Raw genomic sequence first — 24,911 nt, 5'->3', positions numbered from 1 at the left:
GAAATGGTTTGAATATGGGCCTTTTTGTATACATACTTCCAAGACCAGGACAGAAGAGAGGAGCACTGTTGCAACTACTAAACTACTACTACAAACTTCTGAAGTTTAGAGAAGAACACTACAGCAATGTCCAGTTTGCAAAGATATCACTAACTGGAAAAACACAGAAATGTGATTCAAAAAGCAGAGATTTGGAATTGACCTGGTCATTGACCTCATAACTCTTGTAGACAGTCATTTTGAAATTTATAACACTCCAAGTACAGTCAAAGTTTCTGCAGGGATGTTGTTTTCTTTGACTCTGGTCTCAACTCAGGTCCCCTTTGTGTTGCAGGTTTTGGATCCAGAGCTGGAAGTCGCTGATCATGCCTTCCCCCCACAGTCCACGCAACCTTCTGCACTGAAGATCCAGGCAAGGAAGAAACTGTTGCAATCATTTTGAAATGCGTAGTCTTTTTTTCATTATTTTACGGGACTATGCTTTGATTAGACAGCAACAGTAGAGTGAAGACACGAAATGAAGGGCCTGGCTTGGACATGAATTGGTGATGACTGCCATATTTGCCTCTAGGCAACTATTATAACCTTTTACTTATATTTTCTTGAGGATATTAAGCAGTGGAAATGATTTCCCATGGCTCCAGCCCTTTGTTTACAGCACTTTCACCCAGTACTTAAGCAAAATACCAGATTCTGTTCAGTGGATAACATAACATGACACAGGCTCAAACAAACAAGCTGCTCATGCCTTCAACAATAATACGAGGAAAAGTGAACAAATTTACTGTACCACAGTGTTCATGTTGTCATTACTCTTATAGGTCTAATGCCCTAAAGAGCAAATAGGTATGTATTTTCTTCTTGTTAGCATGAGAAGGGTGTTAAATATCAGAAAATAGCAGGTCTATCTTGTCTGAGAGAGCAGGTCCAGACTTCTCAAAACTTTCCAGACTCTCCCACCTCACTTCCTTGTTCTCGTTTTGTGTATGTACCTGTGTGAGTTGTTTTTAACGTGAGTGCTGTTTGTGTTTCAGGATAAGGAGATCCGAGGTGTCTTCCTGTGGCTGTTCGCTCGGCTCTTCCAGGGCTACCGCTGGTGTTTACATATCATTCGCATTCACCCTGAACCTGTGATCCGCTTCCATAAGGTACACCAATACGCCGTAAACATTACTGCATGTAACACTGCAGACCTATCATCAGCATGCTTTAATGAGTGAGAGTGCATTAAAAGAAAAGAAAAGAGAAGCCGACAGTGTGTGGTGACACTGTTGATCATGTCTTTCCACAGGCTGCCTTCCTGGGCCAGAGGGCACTGACTGAGGACGACTTCCTCATGAAGGTGTTGGACGGCATGGCGTTTGCAGGCTTCGTGTCAGAGAGGGGGCCTCCCTACAGGGCCACTGACCTGTTTGATGAGGTGAGTCTTTCAGCCCAGTATCTACCAGTTTTTTTGTGCGTGTTGACTTATTAAAGGCCACTGTGACTGAGGATGGCCACGATCAGGACAGGAAAATCTGTTTTGTTAGTTTGTCAGCAGAAGTCTTTTTCACTGTTTTAGCTGCCAGATGTGATGTCTACTAGGCAAAAACCTGTAGCCTGCAGACCTGTAGCTCATAGTAAAAACTATTTGTGAACAAGAAAAAAATGTACTTGCTTGTAGTGAGTAGGTTGTCAGGGTTTACTGCTTCAGTTGTGGTAAAAAGATGCAGGAAAGTATCAGCAGTGTCTGTATTTTACTTTTTTGATTGTGACATTTTTATGACAAAATACATTCAAAATATGATAACACAAAACTGTTCACAAAAACCATTGTGTGTTTTATCTTTTGTTTTGTGGATTCAGGTGCAGTTTGTAGTAATAACTGAATCACCAAACAGTTTCTAAAGAAACCTTCTGCAGTTTTGTGATAAATGAACAAACTTCTGTTGACATTTGCAGTCCCTCATATATAATGAATTATTAGCTTGCATATCTTTTCTCATTAGACATTTGTAAAGACAGTGTTTATGTTAAAGCCTGCATTGTTAACATTCATGTTTGCCAGCAAGCAGACTTCGTCCTTACTTTTGGCTCATTGCCGCCACCGAATGTTGATCAGAAGAATAGCATGAAACTATCATTAACATATACTCACCGGTCACTTTATTAGGTACACATATTCAATGGCTTGTTGACACAAATAGCTAATCAGCCAATCACATGGCTGCAACTCAATGCACTTAGACATGTAGACATAGTCATGACAACTTGTTGAAGTTCAGACTGAGCATCAGAATGGGGAAGAAAGGGGATTTAAGTGACTTTAAACGTGGCATGGTGGTTGGTGCCAGATGGGCTGGTCTGATAATTTCACAAACTGCTGATCTACTGGGATTTTCACACACAACCATCTGTAGGGTTTACAGAGAATGGTCTAAAAAAAAAAAGAAAATATCCAGTGAACAGCAGTTGTGTGGATGAAAATGCCTTGTTGATGTGAGAGGTCAGAGGAGAATGGACAGACTGGTTGGAGATGATAGAAAGGAAACAGTAATTCAAATAACCACTGGTTACAACCAAGGAATGCAGAATACCATCTCTGAACACACAACACGTCCAACCTTGAAGAAGATGGACTACAGCAGCAGAAGACACCAGGTGCCACTCCTTTCAACTAAGAACAGTAAACTGAGGCTACAGTTCACACAGGCTCAATAAAAATGCACAATAGCAGATTGGAAAAATGTTACCTGATTTGATGAGTCTTGATTTCAGCTGCAACATTCAGATGATCAGAATTTGGCATAAACAACATGGAAGTATGGATCTATCCTGCCTTTTATCAACGGTTCAGGCTGCTGCTGGTGGTGTAAAGGTGTGGGGGATATTTTCTTGACACACTTTGGGCCACTTAGTACCAGTTGAGCATTGTTTAAATGCCGCAGCCTTCCTGAGTATTGTTGCTGACCATGTCCATCCCTTTATGACCACAGTGACCATCTTCTGATGCTACTTCCAGCAGGATAATGCTCCATGCCACAAAACTCAAATCTCAGACTGGTTTCTTGTTCACTGTACTCCAGTGACCTCCACAGTCACCAGATCTCAATCCAATAGAACCTTTGGGATGTGGTAGAACAGGAGATTTGCATCATGGATGTTCAGCTGACAAATCTGCAGCAACTACATGATGCTGTCATGTTAATATGGACCAAAATCTCTGAGGAATGTTTCCAACACCTTGTTGAAAGTACACCAGACAGACTTCAAGCAGTTCTGATGGCAAAAGGGGGTCCAACCTTTTAATAGCAAGGTGTAAATAATGAAGTGGCCAGTGAGTGTATATCAGGTGCAAGGATCAGCTGATTAATTGATTATATTGATTGACAGAAAATTAGTGTGCAGTAATTTTGACAATCAAATATATTTCTAGAAAAAGCTGTGTAATACTTGCTGTTTATAGCTTTTCAAATTTAAGGATTTGATTCTTTTATTTGTAAAACGTGATCATAAACTACATATATGTGAGCTTGCATTGTTGGTTGAACAAACCCTGACATTTGAAGACATTCACTTTAATTGATGGGAAATTATATCAGGCATTTTTCACTATTTCCTATCTTTTTATAGACAAAAATATTTATCTAACAGATCAATTAATGGTGACAACAATGAGTTGGTTCTCTTGTCTTTGGAAATAATGCATCATTGCACTACTGAAGGTCAAAAACTCCTCAAGATTACTTTATTATTAGAACTGAAAAAATACATTTTGGATTTTAAATTTTAGCCACCATCAACAGGAAATCTTTTTGTTTTGTTGTAATATTTGTTTTTTAATTTCAGGTTAAAAAGATCAATTGCTACTTAACCATTATCAGTGTTAATTTGTGGTAACTAAGCACACATGGCTCAAAAATGGAAGAAAGATGTTGAAATTTGACAAACTTCCTAACTGTCCTGTTTCCACAGCTGGTAGCCAACGAGGTGGAGCGGATACGACAAGAGGAGGCCTGTCCACACAAAGTCCTAAACCATGTCAAGGAGCTTGCAGAGCAGCTCTTCAAAAACGTACGTTCTCAGATGAATTTAGCAAAAAATACCGTTTCTCAAGGAATATTCTCTACCTAGCCTTCATTCTGCTGCTACTACTCCTGTTGTTCCTTCCGTCTTTCTTATAATTTTCTCTCACCATCACTTTCTATCCCTCCCTCCAGGAGAACCCCTACCCTGCTGTGGCCATGCACAAAGTCCAGCGACCATCAGAAAACAGCCAGACCTCCACACAGAATCAGACACCCTTTCCGGTGCTGGACGACGTTGCGGTGCAGCTCTTCATCGATCATGCTGCTGCCAAGCTCAAGACTGCTCCTCCTGTGGTCAAGGCAGAGGTCAAGGGCATGGTGCCATCAGGGCCTCCACTGGGTGAGCTGGGGGAGGAACTGAGGGGTCCACAAAATAACAGTCAGCTGCTAGTGCTGTTCTTTGCAGTTTTTGAGTTCAAAAAATAGGCCAAAACTGTCTGTAAATACACATTTTGCAAAGGGAATATAGCACTTTATAAGTCTGCAAGTCTGGGAACACAAACTGTATTCAGTCAAAATATGAAGGCTGGAAAGGGAATGTGGTTGTAGCAGTGGTTAGACAAACAGTGGCAAACACTTGGTAATTGTTTTTTAACACTGCGGGTGTGAAGTTTGAAAACATTAACACCAAGTTCAACATCACTTCACTTGCACCTCAAACTTCCTGAATGAACTTTCCACTTCAGACAGACTGCCTCACAGTTTGAGTTTAATGGGGCTGAGCTCAGTGCTGCAGTGATGAATGAGTGTGTGATACATCGTCTGTCTCTACAGGAGATATTGTGGACAGAAATGGCAACGTGATGGCTAACAGCGCACGTAGGCTGGAGGTGGTTAGGAACTGCATCACATACATCTTTGAGAACAAAATGCTGGAGGCCAAGAAGGTAAGAAAGATACATCTCGACCAGACCAAGCTGACTGCACACTTTTGGAGAGCGCCCTATTTTAAGATTAGAAAGAAGTCCTAAAAAACTGTAAAATTCAGTTTTCAAATCCTTGAAACACAATACATCTAGACAATAAATGTTACTATTTGTGCTTTGTGTCTTGTGCTGCAACAATGCAGCTTGTTTTCCTGTACTTCTGTGCTGCATTTGTGAGTTTTTGTGTGTTGAATGTGTTTTTTTGTTTTTGTTGTCTCTGTCTAGTTAATGCCAGCTGTACTGCGTGCGTTGAAGGGTCGGGCAGCCCGAGTTTGTTTGACCCAGGAGCTCAATCAGCACGTCCTACAGAACCGAGCAGTGCTAGATGACCAACAGTTTGACTACATTGTCCGCATGATGAACTGCACCTTACAGGTGAACCCGAACACGCTATAACAATTCAGGCCTACAGCCTTTAAAGGGGTTTAACTCTGTGAAAACTCAGAAGTCTGAAAACATAATTAAGGGACATAATTAAGTCCCATAACAAATTTGCAGCATAAAGCTTCTCTTATAAACTGCAGACTTAGTACTTTTGTAGACATGGGGGTTAATTAGGTGGAAAGTATTGAACAAAAAATGCTAGTGAGTTGCATTATGGGAAATGTAGGATCCAATGCTTTTTTTGATGCATAAAAGAAAGGCATGACAACTGTCTGTCAATTGACAATTGTTGGTCTAGTAAATTTGCTAATTAAAAGATACCCTCTGTCATTTTATTTGGAATCTATTGAACCTACAGGACTAATAGCAAACAATTATGATGTCTCATATGACCCTATATATAAACAGCGGCATGCTTTGTATTTACTAATCTAAAATTGTTTGCACAGGATGAACGTATGTGCATCATGGTGTCTTAGTGTGATTTGTGCAAATACAAATATGCAGGACATATTCGTTTTAGAAACTGATCAGGATACGATTATTAAACTATTTTTCTGTGTTTTTAATGCAAGTCTTGCTTTATTCTTTGCAAGTGTGTCCTTCATGGCTCATCTGTTGTTTGTTCAGGACTGTTCTCATATAGATGAACATGGTATTGCAGCTGCCCTCCTTCCACTGGTCACAGCCTTCTGCAGAGTAAGTATATAACCAGCATTACCAAAGTCACTCCACATTTCACAGATTCAACTATCAAGCCCACAAATCCAGTAAAAATCCAGTGTTCTTTTGGGATTTTATAATCTGAGTGACAAAAACTTGAGTTGGGAGCTTTTGATGGGGTTTCTTTCACTAGGCTCATTGAATGAGCTTAGTCCTGAATCTTAAGATATTTAAAGTGGCTCATCTCCTTCATAAACATCCCACAATGTCTTTGTCTTTGACAGAAAATGGGAGCAGGCATCACTCAGTTTGCCTACAGCTGCGTACAAGAGCACATGGTGTGGACCACCATGCAGTTCTGGGAGGCAATGTTCTACAGCGACGTCCAGAACCACATCAGGGCTCTGTACCTGGAGACAGAAGATGGAGAGCAGCAGAACAACTCTGTGAGCACCTACATTGCTATGACTGGATTATCAGGCTAAGCAAAAAGTTATTGAATGATAATCTTAGTGAATTTCTGAGAGAAATCTGCCACTGCAGCAAGTAGGCTAATGAGTCATTCTCCTACCCTGCTGAGCACAGTGTCACATTTGTTTTAAAGCCATTCATCATTAATAAGCCTCCTTTAATTTGATCTCAGGAGCAGCAGGACGGGTCAGGCAACGGAAGGGAAATCAGCGCCCTGGAGCTGGCATCAGAGCAGAGTCGCCTGTGGCCGACGCTCAGCAAGGAAATGCAGACAGAGCGTGTGCAGAAGGAGGAGAGCACTGTGTTCAGCCAGGCCATCCACTATGCCAACAGGATGAGCTACCTGCTGCTGCCGCTGGACACCAGCAAGAACCGTCTGCTGAGGAGTTCTGGTCTCGGAGATGTGGAGAGCGTCAGCAACAGCTACGTCACAAACAGGTAGGAACAGCTGTCTGCATGTTTAGGGACTTAAAGGAACCACACTTACACAATAAAACATCAAAATATTCTACTGGATCTGTAAAAAGTGCAGACTGCTTTCTGTCACATATTTTAGTCACATTTTAGGTGTTTTTTGATCAAGGACATGTAGAGTAATGTAAAATGTTGTTGACATTTTTCTATAGCTAAAAGCAAGCAGGAATTCATGCCAATGTAGCATGGGCAGATACAACAATAATGACATCCTAGCATTGTTGTAAAAGTACAGAGATGCTAAGCTCAGACCCTGTTTTGTTTTGTACTGTAGAAGATTACTAAGGTTGACTGTTTTATGAATTTAGAAACATAAATGTTTAAAGAAGGTTTTTTTGTCTTGCAGTATTGCAGGCAGCATGGCGGAGAGCTACGACACAGAGAGTGGCTTTGAAGATGCTGAGAGCTCAGATGTGGCCAACTCTGTGGTGCGCTTTATCAACCGCTTTGTAGATAAAGTGTGTAATGAGAGCGGCGTGACGAACGAGCACCTTAAGGCTCTCCACACCATGATACCAGGTACAAAGATCTAAGAAGTTTCACAGGCACTGCTATCAAAATGCATCCTCTCTGTCCTCTGCCTTCATCTCTGTGTTTGTTTCTTTGCAGATATTGTTCAGATGCACATCGAGACGTTAGACGCAGTCCACAGGGAGAGTAAAAGATTGCCTCCGATCCAAAAGGTAACCAATTCCTATTTTTACATCCCAATGGATAAAGGCCATGCAGACCCCCAGCCAGCCCCGCCCACTCCCCTGTCCACCAATCCCTACAGCTCAGGCTCACAGTGTCACAACAGGTACGTCTGTCTGCCTGAGACAGAACCGTGTGACTCACAGCACGCCTGAGCAGTGCATGCTGGGTGATTGCTCTGTGTTGTTGTGCTGTTTGGTCTCTGAGGCTGGCGGAGCTCGGCCTGACTGCTGTAGCTCCCTGAGCTCCTCCAGAGCAGAGTGCCTTCAGTCTGAAGGGTGCTGATTGTCCTGCGTGTAGTGTGTTAAAGAGGGACGGTGGCTATGCTGAGCTCCATGTTTTGTCATTTCAGTAAAGGCTTGTGGCTAGAACATGCAGCTGCTTGGCTACACAATCGTGTGAGCAGGATCCTCCTCATCTCCTCCCTGACACTGCTCTCCCAACATCCTGTCAGCATTTTTGTTGTAACATGCAAGTGGGTGTCCTGAACAGGACGAGTTGAGCTTGTGGAAATGTGATTGTGGGTGGAGCAGAGAACATAATTCACAGCTGCTAGCATCCCAATAGTTAAGTGCCTTTAGAGGAAACTGCTCCATTTCTGCTGTGCGACTGCAGGAATGTCATGTTTGGCATTAGGTGTTGCACAACAGATTATGAAACAGGTTACCAAAGTTGAAATTCACTTCCTAGTAGAGGTGAAGTTCCTTAGGAAGTGATGTCAGAGTCCAGAAGACAAAGCCAGATCAATGTTCATTTTTAGAAAACTTCAGGCATCCACCCACTGAGAAAATGACAGTTGTAGAAATTAAACTTTGCACTCAGGGACTCCACAAAACACTGACGTCCCTGTATTTTCGAAGAAATATGAAATGACCATCGCATTATATAAACACACCCAAGCCAATATTATTATATGATTCTTTCTGTATATTTGTCTTGTTCATCTCTGCCAAGATCCCACCATTTCAGCTTGATTGACGTGTGTGTTTTGCAACAATAATAATACAGTTATTTCAACATTAGCCTCTACTGTTCTCCTGTGTCCATCTCCCCAGCCAGTACAGGTCACCCAGTCAGTAACATCAGCATGGTTGTGAAAGCATGAGATTCTGATGGTTTGAGTGATTGTTTTACTGCATATGACCGTTGTCACTTCACAGCAGCAGGATTGTGTTCATTTAGATTATTGTTTATGGTAGATGTAGGTAGGTAAGCATTGTTACTGATGTTGTTTACAACAACATAATGATGATTTTGGTGTGCTCCTTCTCTAGCCTTATTTAATTATGGACCCAGAATGACTGACTAGAGTTCCTACTGGAATATCAGGCACTTTGGAGCAGTTGGTTCGTTTTCACAAATGAGCCCTGAATGAAAAGCCAAATCTAACTTTTAAGGTTGTGTATTTGAACAATTTTAAAGACTCAAAGAAGGAAAAAATAATCAAGTGTTAAACTGTGAAGTAAGGAAAGAGGCAAAGACTGGATAAAATCTAATAAATGTGAGTAAACCTGCATGTTTCATGTTGCCTAATTAATTAATCCTGCTCTGTCTTTCTGTGTCTGTGCAGCCCAAGCTGCTGAGGCCGACTCTGTTGCCTGGTGAGGAGCTGGTGATGGACGGCATGCGAGTCCATCTCATCCCTGATGGTCGTGAGGAGGCCACAGGGCTGATGGGAGGTCCGCCTCTACTACCCGCCGAGGGCGCCATCTTTCTCACTACCTACCGCCTCATTTTCAAGGGCACACCTACCGACCCGCTGGGTGAGAGAAGACACTCAAACTACACACACTCTGAGCCTGTGGGGTTAGGGCTTTATGCTGTTGTGTTTTTTCTGGTGACCTCATCAATGTCTGTGTGTTTTCCTGGTGCAGTGGGTGAGCAGGTAGTGACTCGCTCCTTCCCCATCGCCTCTCTGACCAAGGAGAAGAGGATCTCCGTCACATTAACCATGGATCAGTTTGTCCAAGAGGGGCTCCAGCTACGATCCTGCACCTTCCAGGTACTCTTCTCTATATATTGCACAAATAGGGTTGTTTTCCATGGCAGGAACTTGTTTTCTTTTTTGTGGTGGATCCAATCTTTGTGTGCCTTGTACAACCTTTTCCAGTGCAGAAAAAAAAGCATCTTCTATAATATAGATACTTTATAGCGGCTTTGAAAACCTGTTGTGTTGTCTTATTATGGTTAAACCACAATAAGACAAATGCTGGTTGGTTAAACTCAGAGAGGAAAACTAGCACTATTTCTCTGCCCTTGCTGTCCTTGCTAAGCAGCAGTCTTCTCCTCTTAAACATCACCACCTTCAATATCAGAATAAAAAATGTGTTGTTGTTTTAGCTTTAGAGTTTATATTGTGAGATCATACACCACAAAGGAAACAGAATACCAGAGGGTTGATAAGAGGACCGTACCTGTAAATGTCACTCCATGTTGTGCCTGCCCCAAGTTCCTGTAGTGGAACCCATAGGTTCTCAGTGAAATGTAACTGTGGAATAACAGAATGTAATTGTCTCTCTGTCTGCAGCTAATGAAGATTGCATTTGATGAGGAGGTTGCATCAGACCTGGCTGAGGTTTTCAGGAAGCATGTTCACAAGCTGCGTTATCCTCAACATGTCCAGGGCACCTTTGCCTTTACGGTGGGTCAGTGTGGCAAGATGGTGGTGGAGCACAAGACCAAGGACAAGAACCAGTCGCTCAAGTAAGGAACCGTCAGTGTAGAATGAATGAAGTAGACAGTGCACAAACACTTTTTTATTCAAGAGAAACTAAAGAGGCAAGAAAATGTCTAGTTTACCTCCATCAGCAAAGCAAGCACTGTGACAGGCTGATAAATCTCTCATAACCACTGACCCCCTTCACCTCCTGTGGATCAAGCTCAGAGAATCCATTACCACCACAGTAAGTCATCAAATGACAAAGTTTCACATCTGTAACATCAGCTGGATTTACTGCTCCCACAGCTGCTGCACTCATCTTTACCCTGAGTATCGGTAATTCATTCACACCTGGTGCTCTGGAATTTTCTCCCCATATTTCATCAGGCTGTGTCTGAACAAAGGATAAGGGTCACATACAGTTACAGATCACTGTGTAACCTAGTTAGTATAGACAAGAACCACATCTCCTTCATGTGAGCTGTAATGCAGTTTATTGTGAGTGTGGAAAGAGAACCAACTACTGCAGCAAACAAAGTAGCAGAAGGACCAAAAAACAGTTTGCATTGTTGTGGTCAGGACACAGAAAAACATGTTCAGCTGCTGTTTGATAAATGTGGATGGTTGTCTTGTAAACAACCAAAGTTAGAAACAGGAGACTTTCACTTTTAACATAAAGCAAACCTTCACAGCATACCTTTAAAGAACTATTGCATGAAACACCACAACTAAATAATTTATGAGTTTTCATGTGGTTTTATTTCCTTCAAGATCCCATGTTATATCCATTTCTATCAGTTAAGATTAATCTCACGTCCCCAGAATATGTATTTCAGATTTCAAGCTTTGAGATTAGCAGCATTCCTGTCTTGCATCACTTGCAGTAACATTGCTAGTTACTGTAGTCATTTTGTTTATTTTTCAAAGCTCTCTCTTACATATTGCAAATGTGCAAATGGTAGACAGAGCCAAGCTCACAGTTTCCCCCTGCTTCCAGTCTTTATGCAAAGCTAGCTGCACATGTATACATGTATAAGAGCAGTTTCAGTTTTCTTTTCAAACTCTAGACAAGAAAGCAAATAAGCCAGTAACCAAAACAGCAGACCTGACACTCTAAAAGCAGTAGAGGCCCATTGAAGTAAGAAAACATCCAGATGTTTACAGTGACAGTAAAAGTACACATGTACAGCCCTTCTTAAATCTGAAATTAGTGCACATCTGCACTAAACGCAAGCTGTTGGAGTCAATGCCAGTCCTGTTAACAAACCTGGTTTGCTTTCACTTGTGTAATGGTAGTAACGTTTTCCTGCAGGAGTGGCTGCACCTTAAGAGACCAATAGGGATCGGGAATAGCTTTCATGTTAAGTAATTCATGTTTCCACCTGTGCTTCTGTCATGACACAGTGCTTCAAGCACTGAGTGCAAGTGTGAAAATTGTGGTAATCACTTCTTCTTGGTGATCCCACTGTGCTGTAACTTCTGCAGGAGAATTGGTGTGAAGTCTCACAGCAACGTTCGGGGACGACTTTACAAATGTGATGCCTTCAGAAACCTTTACTTGGATCTTTTTCTGCCTTTTTCTGTTGAGTTTTAATCATCATAGGAGTCAAAGTGACGTGTATAGTGATTTTTAAATGATGTTAGCTTGTAATAAATCTGTTGGTTGCCCTGCTGCAGCCAGAATGTGACTTCAGGTTTTCATCTTCTACCTTTCAGTATCTGTGTCCTTTTTAATTTGTCTTCCTCTAATTCACAGTCTCAGTAACCAACTCTCAGCTCCCCCCCGACCACACACTTTTCCTCTCTTTCCTTTGTGGAGAATGAAAGGAGCGTGAGAGAAGTCGTTGAATAATTCATGAGTGGAAAATGTGGCAGCTGTTTTATCAGCCCTGTTGTTTCCATCTGTGCTCTCTCTGTGCTTTTGTGTGCTAAAAATCCTCTATTCAGACATATTAATTCTGACTCTGACCCTGTGACATGCTGAACCACCAGCAACACACCAGTCAATTCAGTGCTCTCGATTATGCACTCAGACAAGCACTGAGTCGAAGCAGCTCATTGTGAGCTGCTGCAAATCGAAATGCACATTTATGAACTAAAAGACCCAGCAGGAAGTGACTGTGAAGGGGACATACTGATGAATCAGCACTGTGCTGTCGTTTAAAAATGTTCCTTTTTTCTTTGTCTCCTCATCGTCTCTTCCAGGACACTTTCTAAAAACCTGGTGAAAACTGCAAAGAGGACCATTGGCCGGCAGTATGTGACCAGAAAGAAGTATTCTCCCCCCACCTGGGAGAACAGGAGCAGCTTCCAGTCGGAACTCGATGAGGACGAAATCTCAGGTATCATGGTGGAAGTTGAACTGACGCTTCAGCTGTTTTCATCTCAAACACTTCAACTGACATATCCACTATTTTTTTTTGTGTATTTATTACCTAAGAAGTCATCAGATGTCAGTGGATTACACGTCTCATCTTCATTTAACCCTAACAGTTTGCTGGGTGTTTTTTCTCGTGTCACATTTTTCCTCCTTGTAGATGTGTTTTCCACTGTAACCATGAATAGAAGCAGTGACAACTCAAAAATGTCTTGTACAGAAGAAAAAAATTAAACTGAAATAAATTAGAAAACGCAAAAAGCAAAAGTTGAATTTCTTTGTTTATTTTTCAAAAAAATTTTACATTTTGGATCAGAATGTTCAATATTTTTCCAATCGCCCACAGGTGTTCCCAATACTGGGAGAAACAATTGTTTCAGTCAAATTATACATATTTTACTTTATGAATTGTTTCCTTACTCGCCTCCTTTCTGCTCTGTGTAAACACAGCCTGCAGTTTCACTAAATAGCTCAGTTCAACAATTGCACCAAGTAGTGCATAATTTTTTATTATTTTATTTTTTACAGAAATTGGTGCAAACACTTTATCTGTGGTGTTTTTTTAAATGAGAAGTGTAAAATAAGGTCGTTTTGATGAAAGACCCAAATATTTAGCTGAGTATTTCAGTAGATCAGCACTTGAATTTTGAGTAGTTCAAGGGCCATTGTTGGAAAGTTGAACATCTGACAGTTTTGTCTGTTTCTACAGTTTCTTGCTGATAAATGGTGTAATTTTTAGTAGGTTTTAAGGTTCCGATGATTAATGTGTTCACTTTATTGAAGCGCTTAAACTTCAGACTAATTGTGTTTAGACTGCCAGTTAAACTTTAACTTAATGTTTTATCACATTTTCTCAGGGATTTTTGCCTTAATTTGTGTTTTTCATGTTTTTAGAGCACTGAAAGTTAGAAATTTTGTATTTCAAAAACTCTGAAGATCCATAAAACATGAAAACACCGCTGTGTGTGTCCACAGTGTCAGAGGAAGTGGAACAGAGCACCCTCACCCTCTCCTCCACCATCCGCTCATCAGACAGGCAGACCATGAGCAACGTTGTGGAGCGGGCCTGTTGTCGTGACTACCAGCGTCTGGGTCTGGGCACACTCAGTAACAGCCTGACACGTTCGAAGAACGAGCCTTTCAGGATTTCGACTGTTAACCGCATGTACACCGTCTGCAGGAGGTAAGAGACCACTGAAAGACAGCATGAGGACTGAGTCAGAGCCATATATGCAGTACATAGTTCCTAATACTGCCTGTGTGTCACAGCTACCCCGGCCTCCTCATCGTCCCTCAGAGCATCCCAGACTCGACTATCCAGAGAATCTCCCGCTGCTACCGACAAAACCGCTTCCCTGTGGTGTGCTGGAGGAATTCACGAACCAAGGCTGTCCTGCTGCGCTCAGCAGGCCTCCACGCTAAAGGGGTGGTGGGCTTCTTCAAGTCCCCCAACGCTTCCACTGCAGGTACAAACAATGACTTATGTAGGGTTTAAAACTATAGGAGAGGGACTGTAAGTGTTCGTACACATCTGATCAATTTCTCATCAGTTCTACATTTTTCATTTCCAAGACTCTTCACCCAGAGTCCGCTAGGGAAGTAAGGTCAGAGGTCATGATAGCAGACTTTTGCTGTAACTTTGCAGGCTCTAAAAATAACACAGAACAAATATTTGGGCAATTAAGGGTCATTTTTGTTCAAACATATAGAGGTAGTCAAGAACTGCAGTCATTCTCTGCTGTTACACTGCTCAAGTAACTTTAAAAGATTTGGAAGGAAAGAAAATCGGTTTGTTTGTTTGCTAAAACATAAAGTTTTCATGTTTTTTCTCCTGTGCAGTGCCCTCCCAGGCAGATTCCACCAGTCTGGAGCAAGAGAAGTACATGCAGGCCATCATCAGCTCCATGCCTTCTTACAGTGAGAGCAGCGGCAGGAACACCCTGAGCGGCTTCACCTCCATACATATGAACAACTCTGGTGAGTGGACCAACACAGCCTGACACAGCATGTTATAGTTAGAGCAGTGTCACTGATCAGTGGGACTGTGGGTTGGCACTGCTAATGTTTTCTTCTCTCAACAGACTTTTCAGATAAGCTGAGGCAGCCCAAGATTGGAGCTCTGATGAAGCAGGTGATGGGCTCCAAGGATGACGTCCCTGGAACCTTCAGCAGAGGAGGTGAGATTCAGCTGTTGGTTGCTGCTGTTAGCTGTAGGTCGTCTGCTGCAGTCCTGGTTTCAAAACAAAATGAGTGAATTCTGTTTTCCGTTCTAAAATTTGTCACTGAAACTGGGACTGGACCAAGAGGAGGATGGTGAATCAGTGAATCCATCCCTTGTAGCACATGTTAGGACTCGTGTGTGTGAATGTGACAGTGTGTGTGAGTGAAACCATCCTCCATTGTAGTTTTGTTGGTTAACGGGCGTTTCTGTCATTTGACCTCAGCTCTGGGTCAAAGGGCGAAAGTCATCTCCCTCTCTCAGCCCAAAGTGTCTGGCAAGGCCAGGAACCCTCCTAGAGGTACAGTAGGCCACGCCCCCACACCCTGCCTCCACTCCTGTCTAACCAATCAGATCTCTTTACCAGTAGCGTCCGTGTGTTTGGTGTCCTCCCTGGTAGTGTCTCTGCAGACTAATGGTTTGTTACTGCTTGTGTTGATTAGTGTGTGCATGCTGCTGCAGCAGCTCAACTGTCTGACGTCCTGTTTGTTGTTTGCTGTTTGATTCTTCTCTCTGCTGAATGTCAACAACAATCAGTCTCTTCATAACGTAGCAGTTTTTCGGGTAGATGTGCAAACTGGACTGGCTAGTTTTCAGTCATTCCTGCCTTGTTTACCAGCATGGCTGTCAGTAGCTGCAGATGTTGTACATTAAAGGATTTCAGCTTATTACAACTTGTGTGGTAAACTGAAATGTTTCCTTAATATCTATTTAACACAAGAAGAACTTCACCATGAGGTTTGTTGATTGGGTGTTCATGTTGTGATTACTTTGAAGACCCTACTTACATGTGCATGTGTTGCAGGTAAATGGGGCAGTATCCGAGGCAGTGGACGTCTAAGTGCCTACAACCCAGACGTGGGGACACGTCTGGCTGGAAAAGAGTCTCCACAGCCCAACGGAGGGCCTAGTGAGGCTCTGTTCCTCCGCCAGCAGAAGGCCTACCTCTACATCATCGGGGACAAGGCCCAGCTCAAGGTGACCAAGGACCAGCTGCAGAATGTCATGTTTAGTTAGTTGACCATTGTTTATTCAGGAAATCCTGCTGAGATCAAGATCTCTTTTGCAAGAAAAATATATTGCAGAAACACAAAATCAAAATTTGCATGTTTTCACTCAAATCAACCACCACACACATTAGTCACAAATATAACAAACCCGACCCAGTCTCTGATGTCGTTTAGGGAAGCTGTGTTGCAACTTGTTTCATTAATATGCTGCAAAGTAACTGTCTCAGTTCACAGTTTAAATATATTCACTGTTACCAACATAAAAGGTCCTATATCATGAAAATCCATTTTTATTGTGATTTGTGGCTGCTGTAAACTTGGAGGTGTGAAGTAGAAGCTGTTAAGATATGAAAATGTTTACTTCTGCCATTTCTGAAGACCCCCCACAACTAGTTAGCCTCTCAGCTTTACAAGCGAGTTACAATTGGATCCAGGTGCTGTGTACCACTGAAGTAACCAGTTCACATTGTGATTGACAGCTCCATCTGTCGGTCACAATCGTAGACAGCAAGAACTCCCTGAGGGCCGGAAACAGCAGCCGCTCATTAGTTTTACAACAAAATAGCCCAATCAGAACAGCCCTACATCCAGAGTTTATACAGTCAAAAAGAAATGAACCATCTTTACAGTATTATAGCTGAGGTGAAAAACACAAAGACAGACTGTAGGGACATGTGGGTTTTTAATTAATTTTATTAATTAAGTTGCTGAAAAGGAGTACAGTATATGACATTTAATTTAAAAAAAATAGACAACTGATCAGGAACAAAAGCACAAAATGTTTGACATTTGAAAGCACATCTGGTTGACATGGAGTGATCTGAAGTGTGACCTTTTTGTTGTCAGGGAGGCAAGCAGGACTCGTTCCAGCAGTGGGAGGTGGTCCCCATCGATGTGTGTGACGTTCGGCAGGTGAAGAACAGCTTCAAGAAGCTGATGAAGGCCTGCGTGCCAAGCTCTTCCACCTCTGACCCCAACATGAGCTTCCTGCGCTGCCTGGAGGACTCTGAGTGGATGGCTTTGGTCAGTGCATCATTGTGTGTGTGTTTGTGTAACAGTGTGTGCACTCAGCTGTTATTGTGTTTTGACTCTCTGCGTACTCGTGTGTGTCCAGCTGCACAGGGTGCTGCAGGTGTCTGTCCTGGTGGTGGAGCTTCTGGACACGGGCTCGTCAGTCATGGTCAGTCTGGAGGACGGCTGGGACGTCACTACACAGGTACGACTAGGGCCGGACACATCAGCTCAATCCAGACACACAAAGGCTGTTTTAGTTCATATTGCTGCTGTGGGTTATTAACCTGTAGTGAACGTTCTGATCCGTATGTGCAGGTGGTGTCCCTGGTGCAGCTGCTGTCTGATCCCTACTACAGAACCTTTGATGGTTTCCGGCTGCTGGTGGAGAAGGAGTGGCTGTCGTTTGGTCACAGGTTCAGTCACCGGGGAGCCCAGACTCTGGGCAGCCAGAGCAGCGGTTTCACCCCCGTCTTCCTGCAGTTCTTGGACTGTGTACATCAGGTAGGACTGCTGCACTGTATGTTATCTCTATTTCAGTTTTTATTACACCTTCCTGATATTGGGAACTGCAGTATTGTGCTGCAGTTAATCCTCATATTAAGGTTCAGAGATCAGCTAGGTCACCTGCATTCTGGAAAAGCTTCCAACCCCAAATACACTCACTGTTGTTATGCATGTAAAATGCAGGCAATTAGACTTGAAATCTAAAAATATGCTTTAAGTCATATTTAAAGTTGTACAGAAGAAGTAAAACATGAGTCTGATGCTGCCTATGCAGACAGTTGCTGCCTAAGGTATCCATCCAGTCAACTCTTTGCTAGTTTGAGTGTTCGCACATCCAAAACTGCTGAGGTGCTCTGACCAGGAATGCCAGCAGACCTCTGTTTTCGCTCCTTGTTAGTATCGCAGTGAAATCATTAGTGTGATTTATTTTTGCCACAATAATCTTGCAGTAAAAATGTGATTTTGTGCCAGCTCTAATATACAGTATAACAGGGCTCCAGCTAAATCTCTGTGAAGTGGAACTAAACATTTTCATCGGTTCCGCTGGTGTATCTGATGTTCAGCAGGTCTGTCTGTGTGTCTTTGGGCAGCCTTTCCAGGTGGATACAATCTCTTGACTGTAACTGAGGTTAATTTGACATCAGAACACCTTATTTCGTTTTTTCCAACCAACATTTGGGTCACACATCTGTCAGAGCTGCTGTGCTGCAGTAACTGAGTGGAGACTAGAGGCTTCTCTGTGCACAGCTGTCTGGTAGCATCTACTGATCTGTGTGAGGCGTTTATGGAACATTGACAATAGTGTGCATATGGAGGTGTTCAGGGCTCATGGGGAAATTGTAGCTTGAGAAAGCTTACCTGGGTTACATTCTCACCCTCTAAATTGCCTGTCTGCATGCATCAGTGTCACCATGTTTCCCACCATAAGTAGTAAATTCTCAGCTTGTGAGATATGACACCAACAGCCAACATTATACACTGCATTTATTACTCCTCCAAGGAATGCGGCAAAGTTATGTGACGATCACCGTTGGTTTGTCTGTCTGTCTGTTAGCAACATTACTCAAAAACGAGCTAACGGATTTGGATGAAATTTTCAGGGAAGGTCAGAAATGACACAAGGACCAAGTGTTTAGATTTTGGCAGTGATGTGGCTTATAGTCTGGATCCATGAATTTGTTAAAGGTTTCTATATCATTGCTAGATAGCTGCACGGCATCACTGTAACTAAGACAAGTGAACACTACATCAGCTGCCTGCTGATGATCACATGATTGTGATCCTACTACAAATCCACCACTGTGGACTTATCAGGACTTATCTGTCAGAAATGATACAAGGAACAACTGATTAAATTGTGGGGGTGTTTCTGAGTCCCATCAATTCCCACCGCCTGCTACATATTTAGGTCACGTGATTCAGTATCCGTACATAACATACACATGCATAAGACATGCATGTGCTCAGCACAAGGTCATTTTGTTTGTGGGTACATCTATTTTAAATGGACACATTCTATGTTGCTGTGATTTCTGATCATCAATAACTAATAAACGCTGTATTTCTGACAATGCCATATGTGGGCGTACTGCGGATTGCTGCGCTCTCTGAGTGCTTTTCTAGTTACAAAGAGTGATTTTGCTAAGGGAGAATCAACATTTCAAATTCTTTCCTGTTCAGCTCTTAACTGTTTCTCTCTGTCCCTCCATGTTCAGATCCACCTCCAGTTCCCCATGGAGTTTGAGTTCAGTCAGTACTACCTGAAGTTCTTGGCCTACCACTATGTGTCCAACCGCTTCCGCACATTCCTGCTCGACTCAGACTACGAGCGCATTGAGCTGGGTAAGCAGAAGCTGTCAGTGTGTGAGCAACCAGGAGATGTTAGAGTTTGATGTGACTGATGATCACTGTGTTTGCAGGAGTGCTGTATGAGGAGAAAGGAGAGAGGAAGAGTCCTCAGGTGTGCAAGTCTGTGTGGGATTACATCGACAGGCTCAACAAGAAAACACCCATTTTCTACAACTACATGTTCTCTCCTGAAGACGACGAGGTGAAAGCACAGCACAGAGACATGCAGCTGTTGTATCCGGACAGAGTTCAAAGACACTTTGGGATGAAGTATGGTCTCAGAGTGTTGACTACAGTAGCTGGAAGACTAGACACAGTCTATTTTTTGATGGCTTTAAATAGTTCAAGGGATGAACTTCTCTGGCTTTAAAGTGAGCTATTGTGTTCCAGGTGCTGCGGCCGTACACCTTCATCTCCAACCTGAAGGTCTGGGACTTCTACATGGAGGAGACTCTGTCAGAGGGGCCCTCATACGACTGGGAGCTGAGGGGCCGGCAGGAGCGAGTGGCAGAGGAGACGGCTGATAAACCTGAAACCACTGGCCCTAAATCACAGCGGCGCATTGTGTGGCCGTGTTACGACAGCCTGAGTAAGGTGGTGCCCGACGCCATCACCAAGCTGCTGCAGGACCTGCAGAGTCTGGAAGCTGAGCTTGGACAGACGTCGGAGAAGTGGAAGGACACGTGGGACAAAATCAAGACCACGCAGAGAACTGAGACCAAACTGGAGAGCAAGGTGAGACGCTGAATTCATTTCCACAAACAAAAAAATCTCTTAATGTTGTACAGAAGTACGTTTACAGCTGTGTTCCGTGAGGCATTCTTGTGCAGTTAGGAATATCAGTCCAAGCCCTCTTCATACTGGCAGTTATCTGGACTTGGTTATTTCAAAAAGCTGGAGTTATGTGACTCTTAAATATTAAAGAACTAATGTTGAGCATACTTCCATAATAAGGTCAGGAAGGGTGGAACAGAATTTGTAGGAAATGTTTTTAGCTGACATCTTGTGGCGAAAAAGTAGAATGCAGGTGAGGAATTAATGTTTAAAACTTTTGTTTGCATATTTTATATCCAGATCCTGCAGCTTTTTTTTGCTCTTGACTCTAAACCTCAAAACCTGCTGGAAGATTTGAAAGACCTGTTATATTTGAAAAATTGCCAGACACTGAGCCAGAGACTGTAGAAACAGAAAGATTTGTCTGATTTTCAACTCCAACATTCCTTGAACATATCCTGTTTGCTGTGTGGTTCTGTCAGGCAGATTTACCACATCGAAGCTAAAACTTGTATCAGTTATCACTGATTAATTACTCTAGATTGTCTCATCCATAAAATAAATGCAGCATGGCTCACAAACGGAGGGGCAGGTTGTCAGCAAGTTGTTGGAGGATGTCTGATCTGTCTGATCTGATCGCTTTCTCTCTGTCCACAGCCGTCGTTCTCCAGCTCCCTCCTGATGTCGTCCAACCTGAGCCATCAGCGGCGTTCTCAGGGCGTCTACCTGCAGGAGAGCGGTGTGGGCTCCTCCATCAACCTGGCTCTGGACTGCGAGGCCAGCGCCACTTCCACGCCGGTCGCAGGCCGGCCGAGCACCAGCACACTCTATAGCCAGTTCCAGAGCACCGAGAGCGAGAACAGGTCTGCACCCGCCTCCATGGGAACTCACAGGAGGGCTCTGTTTCTGTGGGAATTTGTGATGTTTTTAACAACCCGCCCTGCTGTAGTGTCCTTGAGACAGACACCACAGGACTCCCAGCTCTGCTGACCATCTGTGACTGAAGCAGCAGAATTGAGAGAACAGAGCAGCAGACAGAGACAGCAGCCCCATTTGTTTACACTGGATACACCAAAACAGCAGCACTAGTTTGTTAATGATAGACAGATATTTAAAGATTATGTGATGTTTAAGATCATCAGTCAGACTGTGGGGAAACATATTCAGAAAAGACCGTCTCATACCTCAGATAGTGTTTGATAAGTTCTGTCCTTCTCTCACCAGGAGTTTTGAAGGCATTCTGTTCAAGAAAGGGGCGTTGTTGAAACCATGGAAACCTCGGTGGTTTGTGCTGGATAAGACCAAACATCAGGTAAGCGGTGGTGTGTTTTAAAGTGAAACATCTCTATTGGCTTAAACTATTCTCAGCAGAATCCTTGGTAGGTTCAATGCTTTGTCTGTACCTGTGTCTCCAACAACGTGTCTCTGTCCCCAGCTGAGATACTACGAGACCAGACAGGACAAGGAGTGTAAAGGAGTGATTGAGCTGGCTGATGTGGAGTCTGTCACAGCAGGGACGCCTGCCATGGGAGCACCCAAAAACATTGAGGAGAAAGCCTTTTTTGATGTGAGTTCATCAGCACGACAAAGTCCAACTGCACTCTGAAAGCAGCACACAATCATACAAAGATGTTGTAAAAACATCATTACATGTTCTAATGATTACATGTGTTTCTCAGTTAGGAAATCAAACCAACAGTACTTTAAAGTTAATATACAAAATCAAGAAATCAGTTCAGTGACAGAATTTGAGTGTCTTGGGGTTGTATTAAACCCTCAACTTAAATTTAATCTCCACGTAAAGAAGATTTCAAAAACAGTTAAAAAAATCTGAACTGCTTGAAGCTAAGCAGAAATGATATTCGCTGTATATGAATGCTCTGATCTCCTCCCATATCTCACACTGTCTGACAGTTTGGGCTCAAGCAGCCTCATCTGCAACAAAACACACAGGTTCATTATACAGTCAAGCTCTGAAAATTATCGATTAAAAAAACTATTTGTTAGCATCCCTGTCTTATTTGAAAAATGACAATTTATTGAGTTTTGAAAGCTTCATAGAGCTTTGCTTTATTAAATGCATGTAATGTAATGTTGTCTGTGCTGTTTTTATTGGTGTTGTTGGTCCTCTTTGTCTACTTTCACTGAAAAGTCCAACCAGGGATGCTATCCACTCTGTATGCAACACATTAGATGTTTTCTATGTTAATTGCATGGTCCCTGATCAAATAAATAGAAAAAGAAAAATGCAAATCAGCTGTAGATCTTGTAGTTTGATGTTGAAAGAGTCTGAACTTAACCAAAACCTGACGTTTATCCTGAAATAACATGTATGTACAGAGTTGGATGCTGTAAAGATGCCAGCTCCTTCTCAGCCACTTCACTTTTAATTTTCTCATGTCTTCTAATTCAACCATCCCTTTGTCAGTAACTTCAGTTGACATCTTTTATTTTCTGCTCTTTCAGCTCAAGACGACCAAACGAGTGTACAACTTCTGTGCCCAGGACAGCCTGAACGCACAGCTGTGGATGGACAGTGTTCAGAGCTGCCTGTCAGACGCCTAAAGAGGAGGCGGGACTCTTTCAGGAGCAAGAGCAACCTTGAACGAATGAGCAGTGCAGCGGCACCTGACGGACATCTCTGCTGGCCAGCCCCAGCAGAACAGGGAGGGGAAGGGGCCTTTCACCACTTAAGCTCTGTTCTGTTCTCTAGTGTTGAACTAATAACCTGCGTCACAATGTTTCAGTGTTTTTGTTAGAAAAAATAAAGAAGAAAAAAAAAAACGTCCCAGAAGAACCACTGGCTGTCGTAGCTGCAGCCTCTCACCTCCCCAGCAGTCTGACCACTATGTGACCACGCTGGATGTCTGTATGCTGATCAAAGCACGTTGTTGCGTTTCTGTGAGGCGTCCTGCAGCTTGGCCCAGCATGAAGATCCTTCCAGAGCCTCCACCTGTAAACCTGCACCCGCTCTCCCTACAACTAACCGCTGGCCCTTAACAACACTTTGGGGAGGAATGACGGAGGAGCTGCAGTCGGCCCGGCTGCCTACAGAACTGGTTAGACGGCTCCGGAAAAGGATCTAAAAGACCAACTGGTGGGTTGACGGACCAAAAAAAGCCTTGAGGAACAGAAAGGTCCTCGGAGGCTTCTGCTCTTTGCCTCTCACTGCCTGATGGAGCCTCAGTGTAGGAGGGGCTGTGGGGGAGGGAGGGGCTCATCAACGGTTCATGAAGGATTTTCTTTTATTTTCCTTTTTCAAAAATCTCAAGTTTGTTCCAGAAAGAGATCAACGCTCGTCCGCTGTCCTCGGCAGGCGGCGACATACTGTGAAAGCCATGAATCAGTGGTAGAGATCAAATCAGGAGAGCCAGTGGGAGATTAGAGCCCGTCAGGTATTGAGAGTGTCGGTGAACTTTCACTGAGAGTGTTTACAAAGTAGATGAACTTCCCTCACTAAGCTAACTCTGCTCTGCAGCCACGTTTTAAACAACCACTAGAACAGCTGCTTTTCTTCACTTCACACTTTTAAGGGATGCTGAAGGAAACAGGAGGGATTTATTTAGTAATGATGTCATAAAACAATCTATAGAAGGAGATGTGGAAGGTTTAGAGGAGGGATACTAACGAACAGTGATATTATGGGATGCTTCAGAGAGACTACAGTTTTTAGAGATACACATGGACTCACTGAGTGTTGGAAACAGGATGTTTGTTAAAGGAAAATTCTGCTGTTTTTGAGCTGCATGTTAATAATTGTGTCATTCTGACTGTGGATCAGCATTTCTGACTTCTGAGGAACATTCTAGAGGTTGACAGATAGGAGCGATACCAATCATCAGTAAAATAACTGTACCCTGGTCAGGCTGGAATTGGTTGATCCTGGAGTGTACAGTTGGTCCAGACAGGCAGTGTCCCTGAACCTGGGTTCACTACAGGAGGTTTAGAATAAATCTGGCCTGGGATCTTGGTCTGAACCACATTATCTTGTAATGTGGGGGTTCATAGATCAGTCTGGAACCTTCTGAACTACTCAGGCTCCTCAGGGCCCTCATAATATCACACATCTTTAACATTTGTGAGCTAAATTAGATTCTCACAGGAGTGCCAGCAGCTACACCATGAACATTTCAGCTACAGATAATAAAGCTGACAGTTAAAATTTCACCTCCATTTCTCAATGAAAAACTGCATTTGTTTACCACATCTAAGAAACCTTTTAGTCTTCTGCAGTAGTTCTAACTGCAAATTATTATTAACGTTTCATCCAGTTGCTCCGTAGAGCCCATTTTATTTACATCTGCTGCCCCAGGAACTCACCTGATCAGGAGGTGCTGCTCCCTGATTCTAGCACAGCAGTCTGAACACCCTGAAGCATGGGATGGACTTTGGTTTTGAACCTTGCATGTGTTCGGTCTGAGATTAGAGAGTTTCTCCTCATGTTTCTGATGCAGTCCAAACTCCTGCAGTGTGACTCTGTCCTAAGTAAGGCTGAGTTAGTAGTACAAGTTCCTCAACCCTTGAAGGAACTTTGATTTCTTCTGATATTCGTTCAAGACTGGAGGTGCATGTTTTCCACACACAGGTGATGAGAGGTTCAAAAATAGCAGAGTTTTCCTTTAATGGCGCTGGGTTGGTGAACGTCATATGGACCAGTTCCTTCACATCCTCCGGTGTCTCAGATTGAACCGGACGGAGGTCCTGTTTCTGCTGAAGCTTGTACATAGACGAATGTCCATCTGTTAGTAGTAGAGGATCCGTACGTTTAGCTGGAAGCTTTCAAACTTCAGGTCACTAGTTTATGTCAGTGGTTTGTGCGACTGCCCCTC

The 24,911-nt window shown here is 43.1% G+C and overlaps 1 protein-coding gene across 4 annotated transcripts in view; it reads left to right on the top strand.

Annotated features, from left to right (window-relative positions):
* Positions 1-24,911, top strand: part of sbf1 (SET binding factor 1) — a 67,567-nt gene that overhangs the window by 40,880 nt on the left and 1,776 nt on the right. For 3 of the 4 annotated variants that reach the window (XM_023286502.3, XM_023286501.3, XM_023286499.3), the window contains 32 exons: positions 335-412; positions 1,035-1,148; positions 1,292-1,420; positions 3,955-4,053; positions 4,200-4,407; positions 4,842-4,954; positions 5,219-5,368; positions 6,008-6,076; positions 6,325-6,486; positions 6,684-6,949; positions 7,332-7,504; positions 7,595-7,668; positions 9,249-9,441; positions 9,553-9,680; positions 10,206-10,381; positions 12,543-12,679; positions 13,690-13,897; positions 13,984-14,180; positions 14,554-14,691; positions 14,796-14,891; positions 15,159-15,233; positions 15,738-15,910; positions 16,789-16,965; positions 17,057-17,158; positions 17,272-17,457; positions 19,176-19,302; positions 19,380-19,510; positions 19,699-20,043; positions 20,740-20,945; positions 21,307-21,394; positions 21,518-21,649; positions 22,549-24,911. The exon at positions 22,549-24,911 is cut by the window's right edge and continues 1,776 nt beyond it. In XM_023286502.3, coding sequence (XP_023142270.1) covers positions 335-412; positions 1,035-1,148; positions 1,292-1,420; positions 3,955-4,053; positions 4,200-4,407; positions 4,842-4,954; positions 5,219-5,368; positions 6,008-6,076; positions 6,325-6,486; positions 6,684-6,949; positions 7,332-7,504; positions 7,595-7,668; positions 9,249-9,441; positions 9,553-9,680; positions 10,206-10,381; positions 12,543-12,679; positions 13,690-13,897; positions 13,984-14,180; positions 14,554-14,691; positions 14,796-14,891; positions 15,159-15,233; positions 15,738-15,910; positions 16,789-16,965; positions 17,057-17,158; positions 17,272-17,457; positions 19,176-19,302; positions 19,380-19,510; positions 19,699-20,043; positions 20,740-20,945; positions 21,307-21,394; positions 21,518-21,649; positions 22,549-22,647 — 4,749 coding nt within the window. In that variant the 3' untranslated portion in view covers positions 22,648-24,911. The remainder of the gene's footprint in view (positions 1-334; positions 413-1,034; positions 1,149-1,291; positions 1,421-3,954; positions 4,054-4,199; positions 4,408-4,841; positions 4,955-5,218; positions 5,369-6,007; positions 6,077-6,324; positions 6,487-6,683; positions 6,950-7,331; positions 7,505-7,594; positions 7,669-9,248; positions 9,442-9,552; positions 9,681-10,205; positions 10,382-12,542; positions 12,680-13,689; positions 13,898-13,983; positions 14,181-14,553; positions 14,692-14,795; positions 14,892-15,158; positions 15,234-15,737; positions 15,911-16,788; positions 16,966-17,056; positions 17,159-17,271; positions 17,458-19,175; positions 19,303-19,379; positions 19,511-19,698; positions 20,044-20,739; positions 20,946-21,306; positions 21,395-21,517; positions 21,650-22,548) is intronic. The other variant, XM_023286500.3, reaches the window with a different exon arrangement.

This window comes from Amphiprion ocellaris, chromosome 21, assembly GCF_022539595.1.
Source record: "Amphiprion ocellaris isolate individual 3 ecotype Okinawa chromosome 21, ASM2253959v1, whole genome shotgun sequence".
Classification (NCBI taxonomy): Eukaryota; Metazoa; Chordata; class Actinopteri; family Pomacentridae; genus Amphiprion; species Amphiprion ocellaris.
The sequence above is the reverse complement of the archived record's forward strand: the minus strand, read 5'-3'. Positions and strand labels throughout refer to the sequence as shown.